Source organism: Calypte anna, chromosome 5 (assembly GCF_003957555.1).
Source record: "Calypte anna isolate BGI_N300 chromosome 5, bCalAnn1_v1.p, whole genome shotgun sequence".
Classification (NCBI taxonomy): domain Eukaryota; kingdom Metazoa; phylum Chordata; class Aves; order Apodiformes; family Trochilidae; genus Calypte; species Calypte anna.
Window position 1 is genome coordinate 11,988,420 of NC_044250.1, and position 13,102 is coordinate 12,001,521.

Genomic DNA, 13,102 nt, shown 5'->3' on the forward strand with positions numbered 1-13,102 from the left:
CACAGCATTCCTCTTACTTTAGTGCTTCAGATATCCATCTTTTATTCAGAGCTCTGCAGGAGGCACAACAGATACTTCTCTCTTTTCCCCAAAAGGGGATGTTAAGGAGGTAGCAGATCTTTGGTGTGGAAGAAAGCTGCTTGCCTGCTTGTACAGACAGATTTCCATTCTGAATCAACTTGCCCAGAGAGATCTGGCTTGCCAGTCAGTGTCAAAGCAAGGCTGGGCAAGGGAACAAAACAGAAAAACAAAAAACCCAACCTGTTCCCAACGTCTCCCCCCCCCAAAAAAAAATAAAACACACCAACACCAGGCAGACAGACAGACAGACAGCCATGAAGTTTGCACAGGCGAAGGGAGATCCCTGCTGGTGGGATGCTGCAACACTTCTGCACTATCATTCACCATTTCCAACCAAGAGCAGGAGGAGAGGACCCAGCTGGTTTCCCACCTCCTGACTTCTATCACGACAGGGATTAGATACCATCTCTGCCAGGATTAAATCAGGGAAATAATATACCAGGAAATAATATATCAGGAAAATAATATATCTCACCTACCCTTTGTAATTAGTGACACCACATTTAAGAACTTACCCAGACAACACTGGAAACTTGCATTGAAAAGAAGGGGAAAAAAAAACCCAAACAACAATAGGACTTGTCTCTGGTGTTTGGGGTTTTTTTAAACATTAAACAGCTATTGCAATACTTCAGCAACACCAAATTTTGAGACATAAGCCAGAAACAATTGCTAAAGCACTATGGTGGACTATCATAAAGATATTTATGATAAACCTGGGGACAAACTAAGATCAGAAAAATGTTAACACCTGTATAAAGGAGACATTAGCTCCCAGGCCATAAAAACAACCAAGCAAAGAAAGCAAGGGAGAGTTAAAAATTAATATCCAGTGAAGGACAAGGTATTTTACAGAACACTGACATCATGAAGATGTTCAGTTTTACAAATGACACACTTGAGAGTTAACAGTTGTTTCCAATGGCTAAGAAACACTTAGAATTGACACTTAGAATTAAATACAAGCATACAAGTTTGGGGTTTTTTTAAAAAAAGAAACTTTATTACAAATCTGTAGGTTTACGAAAATAGCCCAAAACTGTCAAAGTAGTATGAAAAATGCTGTCATCCTATTCACAGTTATCAGTTTTCTCCAATCAACATAGCATACAAAAATTGACAAAACCCATGGCAATCCATTTTGGTGACACAAGTCAGATATCAGTGATTCTAAATCTCATGTCAACAACTATGATGCTGCTGGCAGCCAGAAGGAACAATTAAATTGCACCATTTTTGAAAACTGGAAGTTTGGATGGGAAGACTGCAAGGTACTCTAGGTGGCCCTGCTCTGGCAGGGGGGGTTGGACTAGATGATCTTTCGAGGTCCCTTCCAACCCCTAGGATTCTATGATGACTATATACATATACACAGACTGTACCTTACCACATGTACAGGTAACTCAGGGCAAACAAAACATGGCCCAGCACAATACTTAAAGCCTATAAAGACCTGGAGAGCCAGGGACTGTGTGTATATGATACTGAGTTATTCTCTGCACTGGTTCCAATTTTCTTTACATTACAAACTTAATAAAGATCCATCATTTTCCACTCTCATTAAAACAGTGAAGTTGATGTGTTGCTATATTGTCTTTTCACACACAGAAAATGTTAGCTGCACTGCATGCAGGCAAGTGATCTAAACATGTAATGCAGTTAAATCATGATATAACAAAAAGGTGGGATTTTTAAAAGACTGCAGACTGAATTTACTGCAAGTGACTCTCACACCTAAAGCTCCTCCGAAAAATTGAGGCTACCATGGCATTTCTAATGCCATTCACAGATAATTCCTAAAACACATGAATGAGGAAAGAACTGTTTGATATGTTACATTCCTAAACTGAAGTACAGGCTGCTTTGGAAAAGCAGAAAGTTTGCAAGTATACTATGTATTAAATCAAAAACTGCCCTACAACTCCAACTCTGAGTAACTGCAATAGTTGTAAGCTGCAGCACAAGGGTAACCACCTTCCCAAATCCTTTAAACTGCACAGGATCTGGCTGATACAACTCAGAGCTGTGGTGTAGAAGAGTCCTCATTGTAAAAAGTGTGAAGATTCTAAAGGAGCAAGATGAATTATTTCTGTTACAATACCTGCTCAAGGTACTGATTTAATCTAAAAGAGAAAAAAAGAAACACAAAAAAACCCTCTCAACAACTCTGTGTAATTTAACTGGTTTTATCAGGTGCTTAAAGGTCCTTAGCAAGAGAACATCTTGGATTTCCTATTGATCAATCCTGCTTTTGCCAATGGCAACTTGGAAGAAACCAGCATCAAGTTAAAAAATTACTCAGTTCATTTAATTCATTTTCTGTTTCAACTAAGTTGAGAAGCATAGGATCAACAGTTATTCAAAGAACACTGTGCTGCAAAAGATGAATTAGGAATCCACAGTCTCCCATCACCAGAGCAAAAAGGATGGAAAATGAAGAATTGAATTTTCAGTAATTTAGTTCCCCATGCAGACCAGATTAACCCTGGGTTAATCAAGGCTACCTTGAACATTTCTTAAAAACCACCTGCTGGTGGAGGTTGACTCATTCTCCTGCATTTACTGAAAACTTGGTTTCTGAAATACTGTAAATGAAACAGTGAAAAGTCTTCCTTCCAAAGATGGAAAATAATTCATTCACATTCCTAGGCAGGAGCCTTCAGGCTTGGGAAACGTTTTTCTAGATTTTCAGCAAGTGTCTGATCAGCCTCACGCAGAACTTCCAGGAAACTCTCCACCTGAAAATAAATTGCAAACATACACACCAAAAGAGGAAAGAACATTATGAAGAAAAACATGCAAGGAACACAGGATTCTTATACTTGATATAGGTGTTTTTTCTACTCTTGTACCTGCCCACCAACAGCAGCCACAGGAAAGAATAATGAAAAATGCTCCACAGTAGATAACTTCCCCCTAAATCCCACAATTTCAGTTGGTCTAAATTTGGAACATTATTACCTTACTAAAACTCTTATTTTATTATTTAACAGTTCACAAAGAAAAGCTCCCTATGAAAACTACCTAGAATAGTTATTCTATAAAAATGTACAGGACAAGTTTTGATCTAGCATAAATCTGCAGACATTTCAGCACAGCTGAGCAACTCTGTCCTACCTCAACATCTGATTCTGAAAGGCCTTGCCATCTGAGCAGTATTTTTTCAGCTATGTTAAAGACCTTGTCATATACTCACTGATGCAAAATACAGAGGTAACAGGTTCTGAAATGCACAGGAACAGGTCTGTTCATTTAAATGTCCCTGGTGTAGTCCTTCTAAAGTATTCTCCTGGAAAATAAATGAGAAATACAACTATCATGTCACAAACAGATGTTGAAAGAACAACCTCAAAAATGTGCAGCGTATATAGTATAGAATTTGTTATCAAAAATGGGTAAAACAACTAGAACTTAAGAGTTCTCAGAGTGTCAGGTGTAGATAATACAAAAAGGCTGAAAGCTCACACACATCTCTTTATGTGAAGGCTGCCATAATAAAGGAGTCCAGTTGAGGAGGTGAATTTATATACTGATATTCTTTCATTGTCTTAAATAATGTGGCTTTCATGCAAAAGTAATGGCCACATCCACCTACAGAATTCATCACAGTGAATTTTGTCCCCAAAGGCTTACAGCTCAGAAAACCTGTGTCCCTGCCATCTAACTCACCTTCTGCTTGGTTCTCTAAAGAATTTCCAATATGCAACTTCCCTTGCACAGAAAAATGCCTCCTTTAGTAGTGACTACTTTTTTTCTTAGCTACCCTGTGGAAATCCTTCTTAGAATTTTGTTTATTCTTACCTTGGTCAGTTCTTGAAGCATATTGGAAAGCAATTCACAGCAAATATCCTTCAAAATTTTTAAATGGAAATCTTCCTCCTTCAGGTCAGCCCTCCCAGTCTCTTGTTGTTCAGACTCATTGGAGTTATCAGCAGATCTCTTCCCACAATCCTCCATGTATTGTAAGATACGAATCAAGCTCCCAGTCAGAGGCATGTCTAACAAAAAGGAACAAACAAATGGAAGTTCAACTCTGAGATTTCTTCCCATAGAATTCTGAAACACAGCACAAGATTTTACATGGAAGCTACAGGAATGCATATTCTGACAAGTGTTGTGGTTTACCAAAGACTTTTAAAGAAGCAAGTGGAAATGTAATAGAAAACCCAAAGCATTTTTTTGCAAGTTATCTATGATTAGTAAATGCCAGTGGTAAGGGATACAAGAAGGAAAATGTCTCTAGTAGTAACTCAGACAGGCTGGTATGTTAAATTTGCATCCAGATAATCCTATCTGATAAACCAACCAGATCACTGAAGATTTTTCAATGGATGGTAAAGTATCAACTGATAAAGATGGATTTAACTGCATGCAGCATCTCCCTCTATTAAAAAAAAAACCAACCACAAAACCAACCAACCAAACCAATCCAACAAACAAAAAACACACTATCAAGACCTCACATTTTAGCAAAGATTAATTCTGCAATTTTTGTTATTTTAATCACTGGAGAAGACTGAGCAGAATCTGTATAATGTATTACTGTAAGTCTTCAGAGATAACCAGTAACCAAACTTTGAGCTAGCTGTGATTTTCAGAGCCACCAGTAAAAAGCCTCACTGTACCCAAATGTGTAACTGAATGCTGTGTTCTGAGCTCTAGCAGACAGTAATAAATTAACCACCTTTCATCCCACACACATAAAGCCAATTGTGAAAATAACTTTCAGGGGGGAAAAAAAAGAGAAGCACAACTTACTTTTCCTCATCTTGGTGTATTCTTGTTCTGTCTGTGAAGCAAACATAGCAGACAGCACAGACAAGATAGAGGCCAATACAGTCTTCTGCTCCTGCACAATGATGGGTGGATCATCTGGCTGGCAAAGTTCATGGCAAACGAGGTCATAAAGCAAACTCCAAGTCTCTTTTCCTCCATCAGGAGCCTGCACTTGAGAAAGGGAACCAACCAACCCATTAAAATTGTACATGGATTTTTATTCTTCCCTAAAAATCTGATGAACTAGAGAGGGCCATTCTTGGCCCTATCAGATGTAGCAATTCATGTGTCTTACCAATAGCCTGAATGCCTTCATCCACTGTGGTCAGCAGCTGCAAAATATGCATATAAACATCAAGTCCTTCTGGATTATCTGATCTACACAGAACAACCAAAAAAACAAAGACAAATTAAAGATCTGGTTACATAGTTTATAATCTGTGCATCTGGGACACACAGAAGATGATGGCCAATCACTGCCATTCTCTTTGCTCACAAACTTGTCAATACAAATGGTAACTCCAGTGAAACATGTTCATTCTAGTGACCTCTCAAACTGTGCAGATCCCACTGAGATGGACAAAGGCCTTGATAAGGAGTTTCCCCAGCCATGAAACAAACAAAAAAAATCTCACGTACCGGACTTGTTTGGCTGCTTCAAGTATACAAGGCACAATCTTAAAATCTGGAAGTTCTTCAGGGGAATCATCCACAGATGGTCCCACAGACCGACAAGTGCCATTTTTAATCCAGTTTAACATGAGCTCTTCATCCAGATCAAAGAGTTTATCCACCACTTCACCCACTTTTACCAGCAGTTCAACTGCACGAGAGAATGTAAAGATTTGAACACAAGAAAATTAGCTCACAAAATGCTAATATTCAAGTATTCAGAGTAAATTCAGTGATGAAATCTATTAGGTTCATTGAAGACTTAAGAATGGTTGCAATGTTTATTTCCTTTTTGTGGCATGGATCAGGTGAAAAGTTTGATGAACAGGGACTGCTGGAAATCCCACAGACACGTTCTACATTATCATGCCTTTTATAAAGCAGGAATTTCATTCTGCAAAGAGACTCCTGGTTCCTGAAAAGTCATTACTTCTGCTTCTGAAGGAAAATTTTCTAAGATTTGTCCCTAAATATGCAGTTTTCTGCTAACCTTACACCTACCAATCTGCATTTGATTTATGCAAATATGTGATTTCAAATGGACAGAGCAGAATCTCTGAGCATTGTCACTGAAAAAAGAACAGCAAACAACCAAAATTAAAAGGCTGAACTATTAGAATTCCTAGACAAATGGTATCTGCTGTTACAGTCAAGCTGGACATGAAAAATAAATGCTATTCAAAACATTTCCATGATTAGGGGCTTAATGTGGATTTTGCTAAATTTGTGCTAGGAGAACAGAAATCTGCACAAGCCTGTGCAGACTGAATACCCAAGGTCTGTGCAGTGTTCTGCTGCAATTCAGAGTGACTGGATCATTCCTCCACTCACACTGCTCAGCATGGCTGTTTTAAAAATGGAAAACACATTTCTGATTTGAAAAAGAAACTGAAATGAGATCTTGTTTCAAGGCTCAAAAATTACACATGAATAGCCTCAGATGAGGACCATGTCCTTCTCTTTACTGTGCCAAATAACAATTACTTCTATTAGATTTATTTTGACTCCACCATGGAACATTCTTTTTCCTCTATGGGTGCTTCCCTGGTTGGTTTTACAAATATTTATAAACCTGCAAACACTCAACAAGTTTATTTTGGTTTCTATTCAGGAGGTTCACTTTATTTTAAAGAAATTCTGTAGCCCTGATTAGAAACAGTTGTCTTTTCTGCAAACACCCACTAATTCCCAGCCTGTTTTGCCAACTTACCATTTGTGGAGCTGGACATGATAAAGCAAACACAGTCATACACGGAGGGGTTTTCCCGGATTCTCTCAACCCAGACATTGGCCACCTCAGGCTGGGAGAGGCAAGTTAACAACAACCTACACAAGAATTACCCATTTAACAAATCAGAAATCACTGATTTTAGCTGTAAATCCAAAACAATGAGAAGGATGTGAGTGAAACAGGCATCCAGCTCACAGCAAATCAATTCCAGAGCAATGAGGAAATTACAGCAAGGCAGGATGAGAGGATAAGGAAACAGTGAGCCTGATTGTCAGCTTTCTACCCAAGTGTCAGGACACAGCAGAACTACACTAATGCATTAAATTCTGAGATGTCCTACCTGCTTGTTTCCAGAAGAGTTGGAGAGTCTGAATCACACAAACGTTGCAATAACACTTGGCTATAAGGAGAAAATGAAAAATTAGATTAATGAATCATAGAACTGTAAAATACTTTGTGCTGGAAGGGGCCCTTAAAGGTCATCTAGTCCAACCCTCCTGCAATGAGCAGGGACATCTTCAATTAGATCAGCCTGCCCAGAGCCCCAGACAACCTAATCTTCAATGTTTCTAGGGATGGAGCATCTATCACCTACCTGGCCAACCTGTGCCAGTGTTTCACCACCCACACTGTAAAACATTTCTTCCTAATATCTACTCCAATCCTACCTTCTTTTACTTTAAAACCACTGACGTTTTGTCCACTCAACAAGCCCTGATGAAAAATTTGTGCCCCCTTCCTTCCTTATACGCCTCCTTTCAGGTTCTGCAAGGCCACAATAAGGTCTCCTTGGAGCCTTCTCTCTGGTTTGGAGAACCCCAGCTCCCTCAGCCTGTCCTCTTAAGAGAGGTGCTCCAGCCCTCTACCATTTTTGTGACCCTTCTCTGGACCCATTCCTTCAGGTCCACATCTTTCCTGCACCTCAGACCCCAGAGCTGGATGCAGTAATTCAGGTGGCATCACAGCAGGACAGAACAGAGAGGGAAAATCACCTCCCCCAACCTGCTGGTCACCCTTCTTTCAGTGGAGCCCAGCACACATTGAGCTTTCTGGGCTGCAAATGTTCACTGAGGGCTCACGTCCAGCTTTGCACCAAACAACAACAAAAGTGCTCTGTGTCTCTTTTTTAATTCACTGAGCATTTTTTCACACAACTATGGTCCACCAAAAAGGTGTGAATGACAAGCAGGCATGGCAGGGAAACTTGGTTCCTTCTATAGCATATGTTTCATAATTCTGAGTCCAGAAAAGCAGCACTCATGCACATATAGAGCACATATGCACTTACCCAAGGTTCTCATCTTTACTAATGGACATGCATATGTCTTGGAAACAGGCCATATTTCCTAATATTCCCACACAGATTTCCTGAAAAACAAAGCAACAGCAGCATACTTGACAATTTTGTTTTCACAACCCTGAGACAAAAGTAAGAAAGGTTCAGAGATGTTTTCCAGTTTGATTTCCAAGTTCTTATGATCCACTGATTTCAAGACAGATCCAACTTTTTTTCCTACAGGATGCTACTAGGCTTGCCTAAAATACACTCATGACAACTACTATTCAGATATTTTGGTGTTTTCCATAAAAGCAAATATATCTTAAAATCAATTTTGCTTGCACATTCTATGTATACTGTTTTGAGGCTAATCTGACACCTCTATTATTAAAGCAATTAGGAACAAGAATATCACCATCCAAGTGCAACCCTAGCAAGATATTCACTTCTTCAAAAAGAAAGAGGCCTTAATACAAGCTATTTACTACTGCTTTTCATACAGGGCAGCTTTTTGGCAGCCTGTACTTACAGTAAGGCGAGGGCATTTTGACTTGGCAAAAACTCCCATGAATATGTCAGGGGCATTGAACTCCTGAAGGAACAAAGCAACATCCTGTGGAGAAAGTAAATGGAGAAGTAAAGGGACTTGTACAATTTCCAAACACAAAATCAAAACGTTTTCTCACAGCACGAGGACTGGATCAGAGAGATGTCAAACTCACTACAACTCATTACCCAACAATTAATACCAATAAACCTTGCTTTTTAATGAGAGATCTGCAATCCCCTATGGTTATTCAGGACACCAGTGATTTGCCATACAATGAGCCAAAAAGTCATTTTTAATTTCTTTTGCTGTCTGTCTCAACACAGGGTCAGAGAAACTAAGGCAGAATTCAGCAAATACCAGGTTGCATAATAATAATAATAATAATAATAGTAATAATAATAATAATAATAATAATATTGTGCCAGCATTTGAGAATGTTGAGAAAATGCCAAAAAGTTATGTTAGATTGCTATTGTGAGTCTGTAGCTAAACTTAAAAAGGTTGTTTATCTATCAGAGGAACCTAAGTTTAGCAGTAAGATGCATTACAATTGCTAGGTGAAAATACACCTATTTAACGACAGCATCAACATTATCTCCATAACCAAACTGAAAATACAGGCTATGCACCTGAGTTAATTCCACCTACAGCTAAGACAGCTTCTAATAACACCAAGCTCCAGCTCGGGCACATAATAAATAAAAAAAAAACAAACGTGTGACTATGTCCCCAGTAAGCAAATGGGTAGAACACTGCCAGGGAGCACTGCAGGATCCATTCCACACCTGGGGAAGGTCTGGCCATTGCCCCACAGCTCTGCTTCCCCCCTGTCCCAGCAGCTCAGCACTCAGCCTGCAGAGCACACACCAGGCTCCCCCTCACTCCAAAGGGATCCTGCCCGGTGAGCCTGCCTGCTGCCAAGCACCACACCGGCTCTGCCTCAGGACTCACGGGGCACTGCCAGCCAAACCGGGGAATAAACCATCACCGCAGTCACCGAGCTGACCCATCCCGCATCCTCTCCCGCTTCAGGATTCCCACCGAACCCCGCAGCAAACGCGGGGCCTGGCTCCCGCACATCGCTGCTCCTACCTCGTCCATGGACATGTCCCAGACTTTGCAAATGTCGTTCTCCATCTCTTCGTCCAGCTCTGCCAGGGTTCCCTCGCTGGGCTCCGTTTTCTCGGGACTGATGACCTGAGAGACACCGGGGGGAGCGGGGGGGACACAGGGCGGGACCTGAGCGGCGACCCAGAAACGCCGTGAAACACTAACACCGAACTATGGCTTCGGTCAGGGTTTAAATAACCAAATAACCAACGAACCAACCCCAGCACAGCACGGGGAAGCCGCGGTGCCGTGCGTGTGTCCCGGACCCGCAACGCTGCGGGAGCACCGGCCCGGCGCGGAACGGGCCCCTCCCCTCACGGCCTCCCCGCTCCCTCCCAAGGCCCGCACCTCGATGAGGCGCGTGAGGATGCTGAACAGCCAGTGCTTGCTGTACATCGTGTTCCCCACCGCATCGCCCTCCTCCTCCGCATCGCTGGAGGGCGGGGAAGGGTTTCGGTCCATGGCGGCCCCGCACCGCCGCCGAACCGGACACGGAGCCAACGAGGCGCCGGAGGCAGACAGAGCGGCGCTCGAGCGGGGCTACACAGCGCCCCCTGTCGGGGCGGAGCGTCGAGGGGCAGACCCCGCCCCGTGGCGGGCCCGGGGGGCCCCGCGAGAGCGCGCAGGGGAAGCGCCCGACATGGGGAGCGCGCCCCGAACCCCCCTGAGGGCAGCGGAGACCGAAGGGATCCACAGTGCAGCGAGAGAGCAATGTTCGGAAAAATGTCTTTATTGGGCGGAACCGCCAGAGGGTGAGGGGAGGAAGGGGTGTGGGGAGCAGGGGGTGAGGGGAGGAGTGAGGGGAACAGGGGGGTGAGGGGAGCAGGAGTGTGAGGGGAGCTGAGGGTGAGGGGAGCAGGAGTGTGAGGGGAGCTGAGGGTGAGGGAAGAAGAGTGATGAGGGGAGCAGAAGGTGAGGGGAGCACAGTGTCCTCCTGGGGCAGCGTCAGTACTTGTGAGGAAGGCCAGCGGGTCGGTACCGGTTGGGATCCCCGCCATTCCTGCCCCAGGCGTTCGCTGCTTGGTCAGCAGCGGTGTCATCCGCACCTCGACCAGTCCAGCCTTGGATCCTTTCCCGGGCATCACTAGCAGGAAGAAAGAAGGCCACCTGAATTAGCCAGCATTTAACTCCACTTTGTGTTGACTTCTTCACTCAGGTAAAATCAGCTTTTCCGCAGGACCTCTCAAAGTGAGATGCCAGCTCGTATTCAGTCCTTGCCTGAGAACCACAGTGGAATCCTTAACTACTATGTCAGGAAACAAACCAGCAAGGAGAGAAAGTTTCTTAGCAACAGAAATCTGCCTTCTCAGGAGAAGAAAGAAGTTCACACTCCTGTGGGAGGAGAGCCACCGTTCCTACAGAGACAGTCACTTCAGACACCACCTGTGCCTCTCCCCTCCACTGCCTGTCTCGGGCAAAAGCTGAGTACCAAGCTGTCCAAGCAAGGTCCTGTTAACAGCTCAAATAAGCTCCATTACCTGATCACTTTGGCTGCCCAAGCACCACCGGGTCCTCTTCGGGCAGCCTCATAATTGCCACGAGCATGGAAGTATTTGTCAGCACCTATATAATTTGCTTCGCGCATGTCCTGGTATGCTCTGTACATATCCTTTGCCCCTGAAGAAAGCAGAGAAACAGAGATGATGTTAACTTTAAAGACCCATCCCAGAAATGGTAAGCACCATTTCTGCCAGGAGCTGAGAGGCCCTAGGAGCAGTAACACAGAGGAACTTCTCCACATCAGCCTTTGCACAGCAGTGTGCCCACAGTGGGCCTGTGGCAGCTAATCAAGACCATCTTACAGCAGCAGAAGCCAGCAGGGTCTCTCCTATGGAGCTGTGGCCCTCCTTGCTATGAGAACTGTGTCTATTGTCTGCTGGTGACCTGTGCTTGGGAAGGGGGTTCCTGAGATGCATCTTACCTCCTACTGCATCCCGGACAAACGCTCCACCTCGGCGTATTGAGTCTTTTATTCCTGACCAGTCAGCATTTGCACAGAGAGCAAAGGAGAGCAACATAAGGCAGATTGAGAGCCTCATTGTTCCTGGCCCAAGCCTGACACAGCTGTGAGACAATCAGAGAGATGGCTGACGTTAGCATCCATCACACCTGTAGCTGGCCCAGAGAGCTGCCCCAGCACTGATGGCAAGCCCAGGAATCCACTTCTCCCCTCTAGACTGATGGCCTCTGTGAGACCACAAGCTCAGCTGAGGAGTCTGCAACAGAGGCAGATGGACATGAGAAACTTTCATTTTAGCTCTCTGATACTCTAATCATGAGTACTGAGAAGCCCCACATGCTGAAGCACAGTCTTGTTCCCAAATACCAGCTCTAAACACTGCATATAGCTCAGGTTCAGAATGTTACTCACCACTGCAGAAAGGCAAAGCCAGAGGATGTGGAGCTTGTCTTTTGTGCTCTCATACTCAGGGCAGGTATTTATAAGCCATTCAAAACCCTCAGGAGAGGAAACTGGAAAGGATACACATGACTGGGAATTTCCCCCCACCACTCCACTTCCAGCACAGATATTACGGTAAGCCTGTCCTTGTCCTTACTGAAAGTTCATAGCTCCCATTACATAATTTTTAGGAAGTATGTGTTGCTTCTTCAGCTGTCCATGGGACTGTTTGCTCTTCCCAAGCAGGCAGAGAAACTGCATTGAAAACTGAAGGGTTGCATGTGCTTGAAGGGTTACAGTTGGCTTAAGGGTGACACTTCCATTCAGCTCTTGTGCTAGACAGAGCTCGGGGGGAAGGTGCCCGATTGGTTGCTCTGCATGTTGAACCACAAGGTTGGGTCTGTGTCTGTGCACACTGAAGGGTCAGCTGTAGTACCAGCATGGCTGCAGGAACTGCTGTGTGAAATGCCCATGCATGCTGAGATGACAGGATGGATTCTAGAGTTGATGCAATGGGAAGCACAGAAGTGTTGCTCTTAAATCCACTGCAAAGCAAACTGCATACAACTACAACCCTCTGACAACACTCTAAGACAGCACACACACACACACACACACACACACACACACACATCACCATAAGGAAGTCCTGAATGCTTCATCCTGCCTTTGCTTGCTCTTGCAGATCCTTCCTGGGCTAAACTGATGCAGCAGTAAATGTTTTGCCTACCCCCATAGCACCCATCAGTCCAAGTGCTGTCTCTGCTGGCTGTAAGTAGCCCTGTCTGTCACCTATTTGATCTAAAAAATAAAAAGACAATCAGCTTGAGGTTGCTTTTTATCCCAACTTTCTCAGACTATACAGAGAAATTAATCTCCCAGGGGCACTGGGACTGTGCTGGTGTTGGGGTGTGGGCTCACTAACACAGGTGCCGTTCTGCCCAGGCAATATGAACATTGCCTTGAAAACTGACTTCAGGAACTTTTCCTTACAAGACCACA

At 43.7% G+C, this 13,102-nt stretch overlaps 2 protein-coding genes across 2 annotated transcripts; both read right to left on the bottom strand.

Moving 5' to 3' along the window:
* Positions 1–1,390: 1,390 nt before the first annotated feature.
* On the bottom strand, positions 1,391–10,299 carry SAAL1 (serum amyloid A like 1). Its single transcript, XM_030451503.1, has 12 exons — positions 10,048–10,299; positions 9,682–9,786; positions 8,569–8,652; positions 8,049–8,128; positions 7,101–7,160; positions 6,740–6,855; positions 5,497–5,680; positions 5,153–5,235; positions 4,840–5,028; positions 3,883–4,079; positions 3,278–3,370; positions 1,391–2,819 (listed from the first exon to the last, which is right to left on the bottom strand). The coding sequence occupies exons 1-12, from the start codon at positions 10,159–10,161 to the stop codon at positions 2,727–2,729; spliced, it is 1,398 nt and encodes a 465-aa protein (XP_030307363.1). The 5' UTR covers positions 10,162–10,299; the 3' UTR covers positions 1,391–2,726.
* Positions 10,300–10,556: 257 nt separating this feature from the next.
* Positions 10,557–12,179, bottom strand: LOC103538359 (serum amyloid A protein). Its single transcript, XM_008504716.2, has 4 exons — positions 12,071–12,179; positions 11,621–11,763; positions 11,178–11,316; positions 10,557–10,783 (listed from the first exon to the last, which is right to left on the bottom strand). The coding sequence occupies exons 1-4, from the start codon at positions 12,121–12,123 to the stop codon at positions 10,645–10,647; spliced, it is 474 nt and encodes a 157-aa protein (XP_008502938.2). The 5' UTR covers positions 12,124–12,179; the 3' UTR covers positions 10,557–10,644.
* Positions 12,180–13,102: the final 923 nt, after the last annotated feature.

What these genes read in the sequence shown, in the direction of transcription:
- SAAL1 (XM_030451503.1), bottom strand. Translation starts at nt 10,161, where the DNA reads ATGGACCGAAACCCTTCCCCGCCCTCCAGCGATGCGGAGGAGGAGGGC. An exon ending in AGTAAAGATGAGAACCTTGG is followed by an intron (nt 7,161 to 8,048) that starts GTAAGTGCATAT and finishes TTCTCCTTATAG; the next exon opens with CCAAGTGTTATTGCAACGTT. An exon ending in ATACACCAAGATGAGGAAAA is followed by an intron (nt 4,080 to 4,839) that starts GTAAGTTGTGCT and finishes CCTTTTTGTTAG; the next exon opens with ACATGCCTCTGACTGGGAGC.
- LOC103538359 (XM_008504716.2), bottom strand. Translation starts at nt 12,123, where the DNA reads ATGAGAGCACAAAAGACAAGCTCCACATCCTCTGGCTTTGCCTTTCTG. An exon ending in GGCTTTGCCTTTCTGCAGTG is followed by an intron (nt 11,764 to 12,070) that starts GTGAGTAACATT and finishes ATTGTCTCACAG; the next exon opens with CTGTGTCAGGCTTGGGCCAG. An exon ending in TGGGCAGCCAAAGTGATCAG is followed by an intron (nt 10,784 to 11,177) that starts GTAATGGAGCTT and finishes TCTTCCTGCTAG; the next exon opens with TGATGCCCGGGAAAGGATCC.